This window comes from Meriones unguiculatus, chromosome 12 (genome assembly GCF_030254825.1).
Source record: "Meriones unguiculatus strain TT.TT164.6M chromosome 12, Bangor_MerUng_6.1, whole genome shotgun sequence".
In the NCBI taxonomy this organism is placed as follows: Eukaryota; Metazoa; Chordata; class Mammalia; order Rodentia; family Muridae; genus Meriones; species Meriones unguiculatus.
The window spans coordinates 31,807,553-31,828,656 of NC_083360.1; the positions used below are offsets into that span (position 1 = coordinate 31,807,553).

A 21,104-nucleotide genomic window follows, 5' to 3' on the forward strand; every position below is an offset into this window, starting at 1 on the left:
AAAGATTGCTGAGTGTGTGTCCCCATCACAGGCTTCCCCAGCTTATGGCAGATCCGGCTACTGTCTTCTCTCAGGCTCTTCCCCCCCTCAGATTCAGAACTCACCATTCAGCATCTCAGGGGCCATCCAGTACGGGTTCCCCACCACAGTGTAGCGCTTCTTGCGGTCACTCTTCCGTAAGGTGCGTTTCTTGGTGGTGGCCTTCTCTACCGGGGGCCTTTTCCTCTCTTCTACTATAAGACGTGACAGCCCAAAGTCTGCTACCACCACAGTCTTGTCCTGTAGGAGAGGGGCCAGCTCAGGAGGGAGAGGGCATTCTCTAACCTGCCCCTGGGGTGTGAACACAGCTTAGGAAGACCACTGACAAGGGGAGTGAAGTCACAGCAAAGGCAGGACACACCAGAAAGCTCTGCGAGGCAGCGGCTGGGCCTCTGTGGTTTTTTTCTGTCAGTATGGTGTCTGCCCATAGCAGAGTCCAAGCTAAAGAGGGAAGAGCCCCTCAGAAGTGAGCCTCCAGAGTGCCACGCTGGTGGGTCAGGATTTCTTGTTTGTCTTCAGCCCTTTGCCTTGTTCTTAAAAAGGACTTACGGTTGCCAGAATGAGTTAAGAGAAAAAGCCTGGCAAAGGCAGCGCGGGGCCTGGGGAGAGCAATGCGGTAGTCATGTGAAAAAGGGTTAAGATGATCTCAAGTTGGCCCAGGGGAAAGGGGGAAGGAATGACTGTAAGAGGAGCGCTAGCCTCAAACTGGCTACAGTAGGCTGAAGACTCTGCAGCCTCAGGGTATTTCGGGCATAGATGTAAAATGGGATCAAGTGTTTCAGGGGTCTGTTACAAGGAAGAAGTTATACACATGGACAAGGAATTCAGTGCCTAACCCCTCCTAGGCCCCGACACACTAAATCAGTGTAGGGATTGAGCCCGGGGCCCTGTGCCTGCTGCCAGATAATCCCTTCTAATAATAATGATGATTTCAAGGCCTGCTGCTGGGGAGGGGGCTGAAATTGTTCCTGTATGTGTGCGTCTGAGAGCTTCCAGAAGATGAGGCTGGGCAAAAGGTACTCGAGGTAGCAGAAGCCTAAAAGAGAAGCCCCAGATGGTGGGTATGCTCTGGCCCCAGGTAGCCCGCACGCACACACACACACACACACACACACACACACACCCGTGGCCCCTCGGGACGTACCAGCTTGATGAGACAGTTGTGTGAGTTCAGGTCGCGGTGAATGATGCACATGGAGTGCAGGTATGCCTGCAACACAAGCAGGGACGGGGGAGCTGGTGAGGTCCGGCTCTGGCCCGGGGCCACTGAGCCCGCTCTCTCAGGCCACGCCCGCCCTGCTCCCCTTCCCCCAGCCTCCAGCCCCTCCTGTGTCTTCCAGGCCAAGCCTGTTTAGCCTCCCATCCACCCCAAGCCACTAAGGCCAACAGAAAGCTGCCGGTTCCTGCCTGGGGGTGGTGGGTGGGACACACGGCCCCTACAGTGTCCAGCTTGCGGGCCTCTGGGCTCCCTACCCTTTCTTCTTAGAGGCAGGCACCTGAGAGAGAGCACCCTCAAGCACGATGCCCCTTCCACCTTCTCTGGCTTCAGCCACTTTGGATCTTTCCAGCCAGTGATGGGGAAGAATGACGTCCTGACTCACCTCCCCTGAGACTCCCTCCTCCTGTCTGTACTTCAGCCCCTCCCTCTTCCTGTCCAACCGTTTCTATTTTTGCTGGACATTCCTTGTCACTTTGAGAAGCTGCTTTCTTTCTCTTTCCTTCTGTGTAAATGTGAAGGTGACATTGCCCCTTTCCCCAGCCCCCCCGAGCCCCTCCCGTAGTGCCGTCTCACTGTTCACAGGCCCACAGAGTTCTTCCTATAGCTGTAACACATGGCCTGGCTGCCTGCCAACGCCCTTCTCAATGGCTGTCTATGCCTCCCCCGTGACCCACCCCCTTTTCCTGAGACACCGGTGTGTTTTGGTTTCCTTTCCAGCCTCCACAGGGTCAGCCTTTTGCAAAGCCGTTTTTCCATGTGCTGGTTACTATTGTATGCCCCTTCTGCCCTACGGCTCCAGCTGTCCCTTCTCTTTAGATAACTGGGTGACCACCCTCAAACTCCTGTCCAAGAAATGATGGGAAGTTCTGCTGACAGACCAGTCTCCAGAGGCAACAAGTCCAGCTCTCCCAAACCTGCCCCAACCAACCATCACTGTCTGCTCAGTGACATCACTAGGGGCCTTGAGGCTCCCGGCTGCTCTCCTTACAACCATTCCCTCATTGCCAGCCAGGTTCTCCATTTTAACTCCACTCTGCCTCCCCACTGCCATTACCTTAATTTACATAAACCGGAACTGTTTCAACGGCCTCTACTCAATTCTCCCTGCTTAAGAGCCCCTCAACTCCACCCCAACATACTGACCACCCTACACTCACCTTAGCTCAGTCCTGGTCACAACACCCCTGCTCGCTGACTATGAAGTCAAGAATCCTTCCTTGACACACGTAGCCTCTTATCTACCTTCAACCTCCAGCCTACTGTTCCAGACTGACAGTATGCAGAGCAACCACTAACCCCTCAGGTGTAGGGGTCACACTGACAAGCTCGGGATGCCAGCCCTGTCCCTTTCTACCCCATTTCTCAACTGCAAACAAAGGTTACTGGAGGAATAAACCCATTCTTGGGCACCAACCCCACAGCACAGCACAGCACGTGACGTGTGGAAGCATTCATTCATTAGCACCGTTGGTTGTGAGCATTGCTAGGAGCATTCCCATAATACACCTGTGCATCATCGTCTCTCTTCCCAGGTCTTTGCTGCTGTTATTACTAAAACTTGGGACCTCTTGGTCAATGGAGGCTCTAATCTACTACTGACTCGTTCCTTAGAGCTTACCTAGAACTTGATTCCTCCCCCTCCCCCTCCTCGTATTTTCTAGGCAGTGAGGTGCTGGGCTTATTCCAAGGGCCCTCAGCACCTGAATAACCTCTTTGACAGCAAGGTCCAGGTACCTTGTGCTACGGTTTGCCTTGTTAGTTCCCTGTTTGCCATTAAACAGATTTGGAATTCTTAATAGCTACCTAAAATTTCCCGGGCCCCGAAAGAAACTCAATAAACAGCTGCTGAATGTCCCAGCCCACACTATGGGTATCTATCGGCCTTCAGAGCAGCCTGCACCTCACTCTACCCAGGTGCAAGGCTGCTGCTGATGGGACTCACCATTCCAGAGGAGATGCCTTTGGCAAACCTGACCTTCTGCTGCCAGGGGAACGGGTCCTGCAAGGTAGGAGAATGTCCGTAAGAGGGAGTCCTTTCCCGGTCACGGTCTAGGCCAGCACGCGCCCCAAAGAGGGCTTCCGGTCCCTCCCAGGATACTCCTTTGAGGGCAAACAAGGTTCTTCTAACCCTCAAGGTTCTAGGTCACGGGCACAGGCATCCCTCTGATAACCCACCTCGGCGCCTCCTGACTGTGGGGTCATGTGCTCACCACATTGCGCAGAAAGTCCTTCAGTGTGCCCCCCTCAATGTACTCCGTGAGCAGGTTCAGCTTCTTGTCCTTGTACAGAACACCAATAAACTTGAGCACATTAGGATGGTCGAGGCTTCGCATCACTTTCACCTAGGGGAGGGGTGGGGAGAGAAGACCATTACAAAAATGAGGGCAGCCTCATGGGTTTTGCTCACGGGTCTTGCTCTTCTAGGAGGTGCTCTAGGGAAGCAGGGTAGGAGGGCCCAAGAGTGAGACAAAGACCTGTGGTGCCAAGTAGGAAGCAACATCTGGACCACTGGTGTCCCCAACTGCAGCTACCTAGGGTTGGCGGGGCAGTACAAACTGGATGCCCATGGGATGGGGCCTCTGTCCCTGGAGTCCCACTTCAGGGTATTTGGTGATGATCATAATAGCATTCATACCCATCACCCTCGTAAACCTGAATCTCACCCTTAGAATGGCTTATCCTGTCTTTAGTAAGTGTTCATGAACAGATGCACTGTAATTTAGAGGGGTCTTTTCCTTAATCATTTTTTTCTTTTTGTAGACCAGGCTAACCTCAAACTCACAGATATCCACCTGCCCCTGCCTCTTGGAGTGTTGGGATCACAGGTGTGCACCACCACACCTGACTCTTCTTCTTTCTATATATCCTTGGCTGGCTTGGAGCTCACTATGCAGCTGAGGCTGGCCTTGAACTCAGAGATCTGAGGGTGCTGGGATTAAAGTGTGCATTACACACCTGAATCTCTCCTCGGGCTTTACAATAATGATTGAGGGTTGCAGAGATGGCTCAGAGGTTCAGAGCACTGGCTGCTCTTCCAGGGGTCCTGGGTTTAATAGCCAGCACTCACATGACAGCTCACAACTGTCTCTAACCCTTAGTCTCATGGGATCTTATGCCCTCTTCTGGTATACAGATAAACACACAGACAAAACACCTATACACATAAAACAGTGAGACAAACCTTCAAGGTTGTTGTTTGTTTGTTTTTTTAAATAAGAAAATAAAACTAAATTTCTCCCATTCTCTTCCCCCTCTCCCCCATAGCTCCACCTCCACTGCTATTCTTTCTCCCTCCCCTCTCTCCTGTCTCTTGATTGAACACCTAGAGCCATGTGCCTGCTGTGCTGGCACTCTGTTACTGAGCCATTCCCTAGCTCGACATTTATTTATTTATTTTTCTTTCTTTATTTATTATTTACTTATAATTTATTCTATGTGTATGAGTGGTCTGCCTTTATGTATGTATGTGTACCTCGTGTGTGCTTGGTGCTGGAGAAGGTCAGTGCGGGCATCAGATCCCCCAGAGCTGGAGTTATGGACAGTTGTGAGCCAATATGTCGGTGCTGAGAACAGAACCCAGGTCCTCTGCATGAGCAATAAGTGCTTTTTCTCTAGCCCCTCCCCGCTTTTACTTTCTGTCTTGAGACAACTTCATCATGTTGCTCAGACTAGTCTTGAACTTCCAGTCCTTGAGCAGGAATCCTCCTGCCTCAGCCTCCTGAGTAACAGAACTGGGCCACTAGGTCTGGCAGCAAGTTTTCTTTGGAAAAAACTTATCTGTAAGTTTCTTCCTTTTGCAACAGAAACAGCAAACTTCCCACACCCCAACTTTACTTTCTTTTTTGAGCAGGGTCTCGCTGTGTTACCACATCTGGTCTGGGTTCACTCTTGGGCTCACGTGCTCCTCTTGCTTCAAGCCCCTCAAGGAGCCGGGTATAGATCTGATGGAAAGTCCAACTCAGTTCCTTACCTCAGTCAGGAAAGTCTTCTGGGTTTCCTCATCACAGCGAATTAACTCCTTCATGACCATCACTTTGCCTGTGGCTTTGTGAGTCACCTACGAGAAGGGAAAAGTGTTGACAGTGTGGAGACAGTTCTGAAGACGTTTGTGAAAATCTGTGGGCTGAGGGAGTAGCTCAGTGGTAGAGAACTTGGCTGGCATGCTCAAGGTCCTGGGTTTGACCTCTAGCACCAGGGAGAAGAAAATAAGACAGAAAAAGGGGAAGAAAAAAAAAAACTTTGCAGTGTCCTCCCATTCCTCGGAGGACAGCCTGCCCAGAGATCATGTGGAGAAGACAGCATGGGGCGGAGGGGACCGAAAAGGAAGTTTATCTTCTCCCCTAGAACACTGGGCATGCAGACAGGAAAGCCAGGACTCCAGAAAAGGACACTGGGGAGGACAGGAGGGCACGCTGCCAAGCCAAGCAGGGGCTCTGCTCATCTGGCACAGGAATGAGTCCACTTGGAGAACAGAGTCTGGGGGCAGGGGGTCAGTGCCACGGACATGCACCAGGGAGCTGGGTGGGTCAGAGGTGAGCCTTCCAACCCTGCTGCCTGGAAAGCTGACACACTTGGCTTACCTGACCCCCCCTCCCAGCTCTCGGCAGAGGAAGAGGAGAGAAAGAGAGAAAGGTTAGTTCCTGAGTTCGCCAGGGTAGCAGGAGCCTTCGCCTTGGAGCAGGCCCCACCCTGGGGCCTGTGGCTGTCTAATACACCCTCACTGGCTGGTGGCATGAGGGCCAGGGATGTGGATCCTAACCATGCTGCTCTTGGGGGGCTGCAGGGACAGAGAGGGCACTCCAGACACCAACACTCACAGCCATGAAGGAAGGCCGGGGGCACTACGGGGTTGCAGCGTGGCGCTATAAGGCAAAAGGTAAGAGGGCTGGAGAGATGCCTCAGTGGGCAAAAAAGCTTGCCATACAGGGCTAATGACCAGGGTTGGACTCCTGGAACCCACGTAAAGGTGGAAGGAGCAAACAGACTCCTGAGTGTCCTCTGGCCCCACACAAATATCACACGCAATAAAGCTTTTAAAGGTCAGTAAAGGAGGGTGGTGGCTGCAAGAGAGTGCAGCGGCAGCTGCTGTGCTTACCTTGATGGCCTGCCCAAAGAAGCCCTTCCCCAGGACCTCCCCATGGATTAGGTCACAGGGCCGGAAGATCTGCTGTGAGTAGCTGCTGGAGCAGCGTAGAGACTCTGAGCGGCTGATGTCCCGGCTGAGGAGCAGGGGCTCTTTGGGGGAGCTGGGGCCAGGAGACTTAGAGATGCTGTTACTGCGCCTGAGGGTGTGGGGGAGAGAGCAGGAGAGGTGATCGTTAGAGACCAGGCAGCCCAGCACAACAGGAGGCTCAGGTGGACCTGGTCACCCCAGCCTTTGTAGTTTGGATGGCATTTCTGGGGAAGGGGTGTCCTTCATCAGAGAGATGTGCTATTTGGGGGCTGCAGACAGCATTAATCATAGTAACAATACATTCAAAATGGGAAATCTGGAGACTAGAGGTGAATCTCAGTGGTGAAGTGTCTCCTAGCATGTGTCACCTTGGATTCCATCCCTAAACATGCTGGGGGTGGATGGACTGAGGACTTCCTATAGATGATCAGAGTCTACTAGCTCATGATACTCCAACATCACAGCACTGGACACGGCAATCCACTACCGCCCACGGCTGCTTGTGATAGAGGCTCTGCCCGCAAAAGGGCAAAATGGCATTTTAGAATAAATATGTACCTGCCTATATAACCTAGATCTGTTTGTTTGTTTTATCGAGATACGGTGTCTCTGTGTAGCCTTGGCTGTCCTGGACTCATTTTGTAGACCAGGCTGGCCTTGAACTCAGAGACCTGCCTGCCTCTGCCTCAGAGACTGCTGGGATTACAGGGTTGTGTCACCACTTACATTTTAAGCTCACCACTTACATTTTAAGATAATAAATGTGTATGATTTTTATGACAAGGAAGACGCTGTGCTTACATTTGTAAAAGCAGCACCAGATACAGTAATGGCTGGTGACTGTTACTGACTTAACTGAAGAAAGGCTGTGTCCTGCGTTCTCACCTTGCTTGCCCTTGCTTGGCTCACACTAACTGTGTCCACACCACACGCAAAGGGAGCTGTCTTTTCCTGCAGTAGAGGCCAGTCCCAGGACAGCCATAGGAGCAGCTCTCCAGCCACCCACACCTCTTTTCCAGCCCCTGACTGCCCTTTGGTGCTTTGCCTCTGCTAACTCAGTCATGCTGGCCATTCCCAGAGGCAGGCAGGAGCAATCCGTGGGGAGGTCGTATTTCCGGTAGAAGCCAAACAGGGGCCTGACTGATTCAGCCCATCTGAGCAGGGAGTGGAGCAGTCTCCAGTCCCTAGCTAGTCTAAAAGTGGGTCACAGAGTGCGTCCCTGGCGCTGCACAACCGTGGCTCCTTGGCCACAGAACCTCTCATCACCATGCAGAGGCAGGGTACAGGGAAAAAAAAAAAAAAAAAGGAAAGTTACGGATGTCTCTGCCTGAGAACACAGGGCTCCTGACTCCAGTCCTCTAAGTAGCCTACTCGGGGCTCATACACAAGATAGCCGTTGCCCTCCACAGCTCTGGGTGTGGGGATGTCTGTCCCCCAAGCCTTAAAACACCTGTGTTTGGCTAGGCACAGTAGTGCCTCTAACCCAGCACTCAGGAGGCAGATCTCTGTGAGTTTGAGGCCAGCTGGTCTATAGGGTCCCAGGACAGCCAGGGCTACATAGTAAGATCCTGTCTCAAAGACAATAACAAAAGCCAAACAACGCATAGCAATGCCCCCTTCCCTGTTTGTTCCTCTTTTTTGGTTTTTCGAGATAGGGTTTCTCTGTGTACCAGCCCTTGCTGTCCTAGAACTCACTTTGTAGACCTCGAACTCACAGAAATTTGCCTGCCTCTGCCTTCCAAGTGCTGGGATTAAAGGCGTGCACCACCATGCCCGGCTCCCCACTCTCCTGTTGAAGACAGGATTTTAGGCTAGAGAGATGGCTCAGAGGTTAAGAATTCTGGTTGTTCTTTCACAGGTCCTGAGTTCAATTCCCAGCAACCACATGGTAGTCCATAACCATCTATAGTGAGATCTGGTGCCATCTTCCAGTGTGCAGGCAGAATGCTGCATAAATAATAAATAAATCATAAAAAAAATTAAAAGGCAGGGTTCCTGGCTGCCCTGGAACTTACTCTGTAGACCAGGCTGACCTAAAACTGAAGAGATCTGTCTTCCTCTGCCTTCTGAGTGATGAGATTAAAGATGTACACCACCACTGCCTGGCGTTTTCTCAACTCTCTCTTCACCAATTTTTTTGGTGTACTCACTTGTACCTTTCATTTCTGTTTCCAGCTGAGCCCCACATTTCCTCCATGTTGGATTTTAAAGATTTTTGGGCATTGAAATTTCCTGTCTAGCTTGAGTTTAATGGATAGAGCCTGATCTTCTGTTTTGATACGGGCTTTGTGCACGTGTCAGAGAGGGAGAGACACAGCGTGTAAGTGTGTATGTATAGGAGTAAGCACGAGTGCACCAGCACACATGTAGAGGCCGGTGGAGGACATCAGGTATTTTCTCCCAGTTTCCACCTTATTCTTTTGAGAGATCTCTGCCTGAACCTGGATTTTGGGGGCAGCCAACAAGTACCATTAACCCCTTGTCTCCACTCCCCAGAGCGCCACGGTTACAGCCTCGCCTGGCGTTTTACATGGTACTAGAGCTCCAGTTCTCCTGTTCGCTTACCTGGTGGCTGACCACATCCCCGGCTTGATCTCTTTGTTCTGAGAAAATATTGACACTGTCCAGTCTGGCTTTGAACGGAGGCAATCTTCCTGCCTCAGCCTCGTGAGTGCTGAGATTTTGGTCAGGGCAATGCTTTCTCAAAACTTTTTTTTAAGGTGAGTCTCACTATGTAACTCTAGCTAGCTGAAACTCATGATCCTCTTGCCTCAGCCTTCCACACGGCAGGCTTACAGAACTATGCTGCCACACCAAGCTTCTGACCCTCTGGTTTCTAAGGAAACCTGGTAGACAGCTCTACACAGAAACTCTGCCTCCCTCAGGGTCAGCACAGGTCTCACATTCTGTGCTGTGTGGCCTCCAAAGGCCAACACAGTCTTTGAGCGCTAGATGAGAGAAGCAAGACAGGTGGGACAGTAGCAGCACCTCAGAGAACGTCTCCTCAGTGTCCCCTCCTGATTCTCCTTGGTGTCCAGAGTGCTGAGCGTGAGAGAGTGTCCAGTTCTCTGCATGTGTGGAGAAAGCCGGGTATCTAGCCGCAACTGGTCCAGGCGCTGAGGGGCAGGGTCATGTTCAATCAGCAGCTGAAGTGTCTGGCTTGTCTGGTTAATTGCATCCTCTACCTGTGGCCAACAGCAATGCAAGGTTGGTTTCCACAAGCTGTCCTACCCCAGGCTACCTAGTGCCCACCCAAACAGTCTAAGCACAGTATAGCCACTGCTCAGTTTGGCTAGTAGTGGTCTCTAGTTGCCAGAGGTCATCAGTGCCCTCTGGCATCTTGTTACCTCCCTACCTGTCAGTCCATCTCTACTGCCCTGGAAATGTTCGGCTGACCCAGAAGGTCACTAGTTGTCACAAGCTCAGCACTAAGATTGGCTGGTGGGCTGGAAAGATGGCTCAGAGGTTAAGCGTACTGGCTGCGCTTCCAAAGGTCCTGAGTTCAATTCCCAGCAACCACATAATGGCTGACAACCATCTATAATGAGATCTTGGTGCCCTCTTCTGGTGTACATGCAGACAGAACACTGTCTACATAATAAATAAATCTTAAAAAAAAAAAAAAAAAAGATTGGCTGGCATAGGAAAAAGGAAAGGCCATAGCCAGGTCTCCCAGGAGGCCCACAGACAGGCTGGACACATACGGTACCTCCTCTACTCGGAGAGTGCGGACAGGGGTCCCATTGATCTCCAGGATGCGATCCCCAGGGTGGATGGCATTGCGGTTGTTGGGACTGATGTGCATCCGGTTGACCCTAAAAATGGACAAGAGTTAAGGCAGGATGAAGGCATTCTATGAACTCACCTGGCTACTTCTACAGCGAAAGCTCACCAACTCCCAGCCCCCCAGTCGTCACAACACTCAGGGCCACCTACACCAAAACGCAGTACCCATCCCAGAATGCCCCCTCTCAATGAAGGGCACTGTCGCTCACCTATTTGACCTAAGCCAGAAACCTGGACATTGTCCCCATTTGGAGATCCCGCAAATCCCTCCCCCTTCCCCCCAACCCCCACCCACTTCTGAGAATCCTGCCTTCTCTCCATCACCATAGTTACCAACATCTTTCTCCTGGATCACTGGAGGAGCCTCCTAACAGCTCTATATCTCTGGGCCTTTCTTCTCTCCTATCCAATCTCCACTCCGGTGATCCTTTCAAATGCCAATCTGGTTATATTATCTTGCTGCCTACAGCCTTTAATGGACCTACCAGACTGTCATAGTCAAGATCTTCCACAACTAATAGCCACTTGGGCTACTCTCTTGACTTACGCTAAACAGTAACACAGACACCTCTTGGAGATATCTGGTCTCCTTCTGCCCTGAACACAACCCCCTCTCCTTTTTACCTAATGAAGCTACAGACTAGATCTCACCTTCTCCTGACTTTTTAACCCTGGTAACCCCTCCCCTACACTGTAAGATCCAGCCTCACAGTCAGCATTTACAGAGTGCCCCGTCTCTCTCCCCATCAGTCATCATTGAGGTGAGTAGCTTTGCCACACGAAACCCGCTATCATGCTCTGCCTCAACACAGACCCAGAAAAAGAAAGAAAAGAAGAAGAAGAAGAAGAAGAAGAAGAAGAAGAAGAAGAAGAAGAAGAAGAAGAAGAAGAAGAAGAAGAAGAAGAAGAAGAAGGAAGCAGCAGCAGCAGCAGCAGCAGCAGCCTGGTCTTTGGATGAGACCCAAGGAAGGATCTTACCCTCTCTGAGGTCATGGACCCTATTTCCTTCATCCTCTCTGCATATATGCGACCAATAAAACAACAACCAACAACTACCTTGCACAAAGTATTGGAAAAAAACAAAGGGAGGACCTTTTGCAGTTTATGTTGAAGTGGTGCCTTAGGGTTTCTCTTGCTGTGAAGAGACACATCAACCCTTCTAAAGGAGAAATACTCAAGTGGGGCTGGCTTTCAGTTCAGAGGCTTAGTTCATTATTGTCATGGCAGGAAGCTTGGCAACAGACAAGCAGACATGGTGCTAGACAAGTAGCCGAGAGCTCTACATTAGGATCTGTGGGGAGCAGGAAGAGTGTGACACTGGGCCTGGCTTAAGCTTCTGAAACCGCAAAGCCCAGCCTCAGTGACACACTTCCTCCAACAACCCCTAATCCCACCTCCTAAGCTTCAAATATGAGCCCACGGGGGTCAATCTTATTCAACCCCTTCACAGGCAGGGAGGACAGACGACAATCAAGCTGATACACGTTAATCAGATAATTTCAAGGAGTGAACACATGAAACATGACATCTGGAAGCTGAGAAGGCAGCCTTAGGTTCCTGGCAGGAAGCAACTTGGGCAAAAGAAACCGAAGTGCCAAGGTCAGAAAAACGGTGAAGGTGAGGGCAGACGAAGCTGTGAGCTCCGAGCCCTGTGAGGATTACTGTGGACTCTGACCATGAACCCTGGCTGCAAAGCTCTCCAAACACTTACTCTTTCACTTGCACAGTGGTGGCATAGTTAGAAGAGGCGCTGTCCACGGAGACGGAGAAGCCACGCCTGCACTCGGTGGTGGCTGGCATGGAGATGAGCGTGACGGAGTAGGGCAGCTGGTCCTGGACGGACTCCGTGGACAGCCTTTCAAACATGGGTGCCAGCACCACCTCATTGTGGCATTTTCCACTGGGGAGAGGGGCACAAAGGCAGCTGAGATCCTGCAGGCCCACCTGGAAGCCCCCCAGCAACCGCAGTATCACGTGGCTTGAAGCAGCAACCCCATTCTCACCACTGCTCTCTTTGCTACGAGTTCAGGAGGAGGACTCTAGGAATTGGGTGACAAGTTAGGACAGCAGCAGAGAGAATACTGGGAAGAACCCTGGCCTGGAGGTGAGGTGAGCTGGGTTTTCTTGCTCTGCCTAACTCACAGTAAAGACCTGTTCTGGAGCTGGGCGTGGTGGTACACGCCTCAGAGGCAGGAGGATCTCTGTGATACCGAGGCCAGCCTGGTCTACCCCAGCTAACTGCTTTTGTTAACTAAGACAGTTGGCTGAACTCTAGGGTCTCTCCTTTTAAAGTGAGGCTGTGCCTAAGAGGGCATTTCCCAGCCATTTTCCCCCTCTGGGGGACCAGCAGGACAGAGTCGAGTCATTCTCATGACAGGTCAGGATGGAGGGAAGAGTGATTCTATCTAGCATCCCTCCTAGGACACCACCCCAACTGCCTTCACCCAACTCATACTGCTCCTGCCCCACTCTGCCAACACACAGGCCCACATCTTACCAGTAGAGCGTAGCATGCTGCACCAGGGCGTACGCGTCCCCATCCTCAATGATCACCTTGCAACTCATGCAGGCAAAGCACTCTGGGTGGTATTTAAACTCCCCAGCCACCTGCGAGCGGGCGGGAGGAGCATGGAAGGAAGACGCCAGTTACCACTTTTGCTAGCGCAGACGGGAGTTGCCGGTGGGGGAGCGACCTCCATCAGGGATGTGCTGACCCCAACCACCAAAATCCACTCTTTCCAAATCCGGATCTGTCGGTCCCTGCCCTAGCGCTCCCACGGAAGTGACTAGATGGATGTCCCCCGCTGTTTCTGACACTATAGAAAACCCTTGGCCGCAGTCACGCCGCCGGCAGAGGCTCAGTGTTCCTCCAGCACAGGGCCATGGAGTCTGTCTATGCTTGAATCCCGTTGTGTACAGTTGCCATAGGTGGCACCGCCTTTCTCTGCCAGCTCACTCTGGTTCCCACCACCCAATTCTCTGTCAGGACCCAGGTCCATCCTCTTCTCAACCCGTCACACTGCAGGCTTCCCTCTCGTTTCACTGTGTTTTCTCCTGCCCACCCACCCGCACCCAACAGTGTCCTGCAAAGTCCTGGTGGGCGTTACAGACATTATACTGCGAATCTGTCATGCTGTTTGGGCTCACGGAGAAACTGGCTCTGGAAGTGGGGCTGCCCGCTTCCACTTCGGACCTAAGCATGTTTGTCTCAAAATGTCTCCCAAGATCCCTTGTCTGGAGATGGGTTTACTCCCCTCGCTCTGACAGGGAGAGGGGACTGGCAACACTGCCCAAGAAGAAAATACCATGTCCTCAAGAACAGGAGGTGAAATCGCCCAACAGAGGTTCCTATCGTTTATATCGTGATATAAAAGTGCCTGCAGCTGGACATGGTGGCACATGTCTGTAATGCCAGCACTCTGAGAGCCACAGGCAGGCAGATCTCTGTGAGTTCAAGGCCAGCCTGGTTTGTAAAGCAAGTCCCGAAAAAACAGGAAAAAAAAAAAAGTGCCTGCATTAGGGTTTTTATAGAGGTTGCAAGTCCAGCCACGGACGCTCATCCAGTCAGGAACTCTGCCTCAACTTCCTGCTGAGGCAGGAAGTGGTGGAGGCTGGAAACACCTGGTTTGATGTTCCTTTCTGTTATTTGTTCTTTCACTTCACCTGAGGGGACAATCTACCTTAGACTCTCTCACTCAGGAACTGCCCCCTCACTGGGGTTCTCCAGCCCCACTAATGGATGTTTGTGAGCCTCTGATTTGATGAGGCCGCTCCAGCGGTGTCTGCAAGAAGTCACGATGCCTGACACGGTGGTGCTTGCCGTGGATCTGCTGTACCCTACTAGCCACTGCACCGTTCATGCCTCTACTTCCGATGGCCACATACTTAATAAACTCACTCACTGGAACAGAAACCATAGCTATCACAGATGGCCCTCTGGACTGTACAGAGCAGAGGGAGGCTAGACCTGCCTTTTAGTGAGGGCTCGGCAGACTCCTACGTTTGAAATGAACGATCAAGGACAGGCTGAAGACCAAATGTTTGGGTCGTCAGTGGACTGTGGACTGGGAGGGGTGGAGGCACAGGGCTCACTCACCATGGCGGGCCCTGTCATCAGCAGAGAGCATCCATGGCAGAACTCTCCAAACTTGGCCCAGTAGTCCTTGTGGCAGTAGAGCTTCCCATCCTTCTCATAGTACCAGTTGGTGAGGGATTCCTGGCATTCTGAACACCTGCAAGGCCAGAAGCACTATTAGAACTCTGGACCAGGTTGCAACTCCCAGTTTAATGACACAACGGAAGTCCTTTTTTCTTCCAAAGACAGGATGGCGTAAAGCTACAGCTTAATGGACCCCCACCCAGGGAAAACTGCTTCTGAGCAGACAAGGCTCCAGGAATCAGCTGGGCTGTGTTGCCCGCCTCCGGGAGCAGGCGCTTTGAGTCCTGGAGCCCAGTGAGAAGCTGTGAAGACTAAGAAACCTCCCCTAGAAATATGCACATAAATTGTATAATTGTATGTGTGGGTGTCCCAAGTCCACACATGGCCCCAGGCAAAAACTAGATAGATGTTTCAAAGACTGAAAAAAATCTCAATTACCCTACTCCAAAACCAAGTCCCCAGAGCATTATGATGCTGTTCTTGAGGAGGGAAATAAAAAGTTTGTCACTGGGAACAGCACTGACAGCATGTACTGTTTTTGCAGAGGACCAGAGGTCTATTCCCAGCATTCCAGTGGCTCACAAACTGTTCATAACCTCTGGAGCTGGAAGGAATCTACCTCTGGCCTACATGTGCACTCAAAGGCACACCTGCACACAGACAAACACTATCAACGGAGGACACAAGTGCTCCTAGGTATGGCTGAGTGAGGGGAAGGTTTTTATTATGAGGGAGAGTACAGTCAGGGGCATCTGGAAGAGAGATGAAGCAGTAAACAGAATATGGCCAGCAGGCTGGACCAGGCCATGAGAGGAGAGAGATGGAGAGACCAAGAGAGGAAGGCAAAGAGACTGTGGATGGAGGAGACTGAGAGGAGGCCAAGAGAGGAAGACAAGAGAGGGTGCAAAGTTGAAATGTCAGGGTTATAGGGGAATGAGAATGGCAGGGTGGGAAGCCCATGAGAAGGAGAAGTTTTGGGGAGGGGACAGGGTGAGAAGAATCAAAGGTAGCTGCGATACTGAGGGAGCCCAGAGAACAGGGTGTGCTCTGCTCCGCTTTCTTTTGGACCCGACATACATTAAGTTAATTAAAAGTAAAAGTAAATTTTTTTTTTAAGGATTTATTTTTTCTGTGCATTTGTGTTTCACCTGCATATGTCTATGTGAGGGTGCCAGTATCCCTGCGCTGGTGCTGGGAATTGAACCCAGGTCCTCTGGAAGACAGCCAGTGCTCTTAACTGCTGAGCCACCTCTCCAGCCCACAAAAACTTAAAAAATGCTCAGAGTTGTTTTCTTTTATGCAGGTACGTCTGTACACGGTGTTCATGCACAGTACGGAGGGAAGTCAGGAGAGGCCATCGGATCCCCTAGAGCTGTGGCCAAGAATGATTGTGAACCATCATATCTGTGCTGGGAACTGAACTCCGGTAACTCTGGAAACAACACGTGTTAAACCACTGGGCCACCTCTCCAGCTCCAATAAAACAAAATATAAACAAAATATATATATTTTTTTAAGTTCATCAGGCAAATTCAGCATGTGGGTATGTGGTGGTTTCAGTAAGAATGAGCCCTATAGGGTACTGGAGAGATGGCTCAGCAGTTAGGAGCACTAGCACTGGCTGCTCTTCCAGAGGACCCAGGTTCAATTCCCAGCACCCACAAGGGCAGCTCACAACTGTCTGTTACTCCAGTGCCAGGGCATCTGACACACACACACACACACACACACACACACACGTAAAACATCAATGCACATTAAATAAAAATAAATAAAATGGTGACCGTCATGAAAAAAATGTGTCAGGGCTAACAACACAGATTTAAAAAAAAAAAGACTGGCCCCTTGTTGGCATAATATTCTTGTAGAATGTATCCTTGTTCATTCAAATGCTGATTTCTCTACCCCACTATCTGGTTTCAATCCTGACATTGCATTGTGATGTTTAGTTTAAGCATCACTTGTCTTAAGTTTGTGTAAACACGCCACCATTTTGTTCTCTGTGTTGTCAATAAAACAACCAATCAGCCAGTGCTTTGCAATGGTGAGATTAGGGTAGGACATCCTGGTCCGGAGGGGAAAGGAAGGAAGCAGGAGAGTAGGAGCAGAGAATCGGCAGGAGGTCTCGGAACCACTTGAATTGGACCTAAGGTATGACTAAAAGCAAGTATAATGGGTGAAATCTGAATGGTAGGAAACTATGTGGGCTTGGAGGTTTAGGATGGATTGACTATTGCCCAGCACAGTGCTCTAGGTTAATTAAACCCCAGTCTCTGTGTGGTGATTTGGTTATACAGCTGGATTAGAATTTACTGCTGATTAACTAAAGGATAAGTCAACAGTAAATATTAACATACCACAATAGCCCCTATAGGCTCATATATTTGAAAGCTTAGCCGCCAGAGTGGAGCTGTTTGAGAGGATTAGAAGGATGAGGAGGTGTGTCCTAATTGGAGGAGGTGTGTCACTGGGGGTGGGCTTTGAGGTCTCTCTGCCTACGCATCAGGATGTAACTCTCAGCTCCAGCTCCATGCCACCATGTTCCCCACCGTGAAACTGTAAGCAAGCCCCGATTAAATGCTTTCGAAGAATTTCCTTGGTTGTGGTGTCTCTTCGCAGTAACAGAACCCTGACTTAAGACAGTGGGTTGAGTAAGAATGGCCAGAAGAGGCAATTAGCTTTAACCCTTCTAAAAGGTGAACATGGGGGTGGGGTTGATGCAGAGGTGTTCTGTTATTTGAGACTGGTTGGAGACCAAGCCAGCTTCAAACTCCGCTACAAAACTGAAGGTGACCTTGAACCTCTGGTCCGTCTGCCCCCACCTCCTGAGTGCTGGCATTATGTACATGCATGCCACACACATTTAATATTATTATTATTTTTTTTTTTTAATTTTCACTTTTGGTTTTTCGAGACAGAGTTTCTCTCTGTATAGCCCTGGCTGCCCTAGAATCACTCTGTAGACCAGGCTGGCCTCTAATTCACAGAGATCCTCCTGCCTCTGCCTCTGCCTCTTGAGTGCTGGCATTAAAGGTATGTACCATCATGCCCAGCTACAACTGTTTTTTTTTTTTTTTAATACAATATTCTGCATGTGTGTGGGCCTGCAGGGCAGCAGAGGGTACTAGATCTCAATATAGATGGTTGTGAGCCACCATGTGGTTGCTGGGAGTTGAACTCAGGACCTCTGGAAGAGTAGCCAGTGCTCTTAACCTCTGAGCCATTTCTCCAGCCCCCAACTGTTACTCTTAAAGGTAAGAAAAGTTAACAAATTTCACCAGGAGTGTTGGTGCAGCACTCGGGAGGAGAGCCATGGCTACACAGGGAAACCCTGTCTCAAAAAAACAAAAGAAACCAAACAAGAACAAACTGTCACCAGGTTGGATAGTTCTGCTTCTCGGTTCAGATGTGTTCTCAACTTATGTCCGCACAGGTAGCCTCCACGTCCTTATCTCCTTCCTAAGCCTCCCAGCACATGTAGCTAAGAGGCCGCTCCTGACCACCCAGCCAATGTATCTCCTTCCTTTTAGTTAAGACTTTTAAAATTGAGGTGGGTCTTACTATGTTTCCCAGCCTGGTTCTGAGCTCAAAAGATCATTTTGCCTAAGTCTCTTGGGCAGCATGGCTTATAGGCATCTACAACTGGTAACAGACTGCCTCCTGTAAGAGGCAAAGGCTCTGTCTCCTGGACACTGACTACATTCTTGCTTCTCAGATGTCACTCAGGGCAGCCCCTCAGGAGGGCTCCTAGCCCTACCACTTACTAACTATGCCTGGGTAATAGACTTTACTTTTCTGATCGGTTCCTCATCTAGAAACAGACTGTTGTGAAAATTAATGAGGCAACATGTATAAATGTAAAGTCGGCTTATATAAAAGGCCGAGTACAGCAGGGACACAATAAATGTCAACTGCAATGAAAGGTGATCGCTCATGTCATGGCACAGCCACTGCACTAGTCAGGTAGCTTTTGACAACTTTTGTTTATTTTTATTTTTATTGAGATAGTCTTTCTATGTACTCCTGGCTGTCCTGGAACTCATGATGTTGACCAGGCTGGCTTCCAACTCAGAGATCCTTCTGCCTCTGCCTGCTGAATGCTGGGATTAATGGTGTGTTCCACCATGCCTGGCCTTGTTATTGTTTCTTGTTTGTTAGTTAGTTTTAAGATCGGGGTTCACTCTGTAACCCAGGCTAATCCCTAGCTCACAACAATCCTCTAGCCGCAACTTCCCACTATACCCAACTCAGACAAGGTCTCATAGGGGCTTTTTTGAGGCAGGGTCTTACTATGGCCCTGGCTGGCCAGGAACTTTGAAAGCTCCATCTTCAAGTATTGGTATTAAAGGCATTCACCATCATGCCTGGCTTTCTCATTCTCAGAAGCTTGGTTGGCCAGAAATAGTTAACAGCATCCCACTCTACACAGCCAACGTCAGGGTCCTCCTCCAGGACAGAGGCCATTAAACAACTGATCAAAATACAGTGTTTTGGAGCCCAGTCCTAGATAATGCATCTACAACTCCTGCACCTAAGGCTCAGGGATCACCATGCTAGAGGGGACAGAAAGATTGGAGGATCCAGAGGAATGGAAAGTTGGATGTGAAATTGTGTTTCCTAGAAGTGTCAGCGAAGCTACACCCATGAACTCTCACCAACATGGCTGCCTAAACAAGAACCACACCAATATGGAAGGAGGAAAGCTCACAAGGCTTCAACCCTAGACAAAGAGCTATACTTTAGGCAACCAAGGAATGCTGGAAGCGGGAGAAATAGTCTTCCCCAGCTGGCTATCCAATACCAAATGGCTGGCTCTGAAAACCTATACATAACAAGTAACATTACACAGACTGAGCCGGTTGTATTGTATTTTTATATTTAAGGAAAAAAAAATGTAACAACTAAAGAAAAAGAAGCCATGAATTTGAGAAGAGGGTGGTGCATGGGAAGAGTTAGAAGAAAGAAAGGAAATGATGCAATTTTTAATCTTAAAAAAAAAAAAAAAAAGGTAGTCCAGGACAACTAAGGCAAGAGAGAGAGAGAGAGAGAGAGAGAGAGAGAGAGACTGAGACTGACTGTGTGTGTCTTAAAAAATACCAGGCAGTGGCGGTGCATGCCTTTAATCCTAGCACTTGGGAGGCAGAGGCAGACAAATATCTCTGAGTTTGAGGCCAGCCTGATCTCCAGAGTGAGTTCTAAGGCAGCCAGGGCTACACAGAGAAACCCTGTCTCAAAACAAACAAACAAACAAACAAAACACGTGTAAATAAATTAATAAGAAAAAACAAAAAATACTCAGCTAGAATGAGGACTAAATAAGTTAATGCATGCATGCAAAAGCATTTCCTAACGCAAGGACAGCAGAATAACTTGCTAGGCGAGGCAGATACGTGAGACAGATATAAGGTGCCCTGTGTCAGCTTCTAGAAGGGAAGATCTAACCCAAACCTAACCACACAAGCTGAGAGGCGACCTGAGAGGCAAGCTGTTCCTGAGGGCAGTGCTTAACCAGGAGTTGGGGGTGAACTGAAGCAGCACTGGAAAGACGCTGAGCTAGGAGGGCCAGAGGAGCAAGACCTGGTGCACGGAGTGCCCAGCTGCCCACGGGTGCTGTTCCTGGCCTGTGGCTCCTCTGCTTGATTCATGGATGCTATGGACATCTTATGCCATGCCAGGCTCTTGGGAGCTGGGGGTGGTACAGAGAATAGATCGAGATGACACGGTTATGAAGAGCCTACAAAGCATGATGAGCTCTGATTTAGGAGCCAGCGAAGTTCAAGCTCCTGGATAAACCATTTTCCTTCTGTGGGTGCAGGTTCTTTGCTTATGAAATGTTGGCTAGATTATCCCCCGGATTTCCTCAGTTTGGAAGGTTCCAATCTCAGAGCTACCATTTGCCACACACCCCATCGTTTGGCTAGCCCCTTCATTTCTCATTTGTGAACTGGTCACATGGTCACAAGGACTCAGGGTGGCTGTGCTGGTTACAGGGTTCTGGGTGACTATGAGGCATCTAGCAGGGAGCCAGCACTGGACTCCAGGGCCTCCTCCTTGCCTCCCACCTGACTTAATCCTTCCTTCTCTTCTATCAGAATGTGAAGTCCTTAAAAATAGAGAATGGGTCCTATTTCTTCTTGGTACACTCAGCATCTAAGCCTAGGGCTGGGCAGAGTTGGCCTTCAGCGAATGTTTTCAAAGCTGAAAACGGGGCACGAGGGTTGAGAACCATAAGCCAAGGTGAGAGCACAAAGATTCCTGACGGGCATGCCATCAGGACCTGCCTGTCTCCAATCTGCTGTAGCGAGGAGCTGGGGCAGGCATCTCTGTATCCAACTGCAGGCCCGGGCTCTGTTACACCCTCACAATGGTATGTGCGCCACCTCAGGCCATGGGAGGACCAGAACACACCCTCCTTTCTCCTGCCAGTACCCTGCTTTTGTTTGCTCCGAGCTCTCGCCAGGCAAGGGAACAGGCAGGGAAACAAGTGCAGGCATGCAGGAGACAGCCGCGCCAGCCTGCCGGGAAGAACACCTGGCTGGAGAGACACATCACCAATGCACACGTCCTACACTGCCACAGGTGCCCCCCGAAGCACAGCATGGGGAGCAGCCGACAGCACCCGCTGTGGGTCCCTTAGGCTCTGTTTTTGCCGAAGAACACACCAGGACTCTCAGGCCACTGGGGAATTCAAAGTGCTAGCTGATAGTTGTCTAATTGCAAGTGACCTG

At 50.2% G+C, this 21,104-nt stretch overlaps 1 protein-coding gene across 3 annotated transcripts in view; it reads right to left on the reverse strand.

Annotated features, from left to right (window-relative positions):
• The window catches only part of Limk2 (LIM domain kinase 2), a 70,348-nt gene that overhangs the window by 4,924 nt on the left and 44,320 nt on the right, over positions 1-21,104 (reverse strand). For 2 of the 3 annotated variants that reach the window (XM_021652132.2, XM_021652138.2), the window contains 11 exons: positions 14,314-14,449; positions 12,715-12,824; positions 11,929-12,117; positions 10,141-10,246; positions 9,420-9,616; positions 6,354-6,540; positions 5,229-5,315; positions 3,469-3,600; positions 3,201-3,257; positions 1,184-1,249; positions 105-279 (listed from right to left, as the gene is read on the reverse strand). In XM_021652132.2, coding sequence (XP_021507807.1) covers positions 105-279; positions 1,184-1,249; positions 3,201-3,257; positions 3,469-3,600; positions 5,229-5,315; positions 6,354-6,540; positions 9,420-9,616; positions 10,141-10,246; positions 11,929-12,117; positions 12,715-12,824; positions 14,314-14,449 — 1,442 coding nt within the window. Of the gene's footprint in view, positions 1-104; positions 280-1,183; positions 1,250-3,200; positions 3,258-3,468; positions 3,601-5,228; positions 5,316-5,409; positions 5,414-5,843; positions 5,858-6,353; positions 6,541-9,419; positions 9,617-10,140; positions 10,247-11,928; positions 12,118-12,714; positions 12,825-14,313; positions 14,450-21,104 lie in introns of all 3 variants that reach the window. The other variant, XM_060365537.1, reaches the window with a different exon arrangement.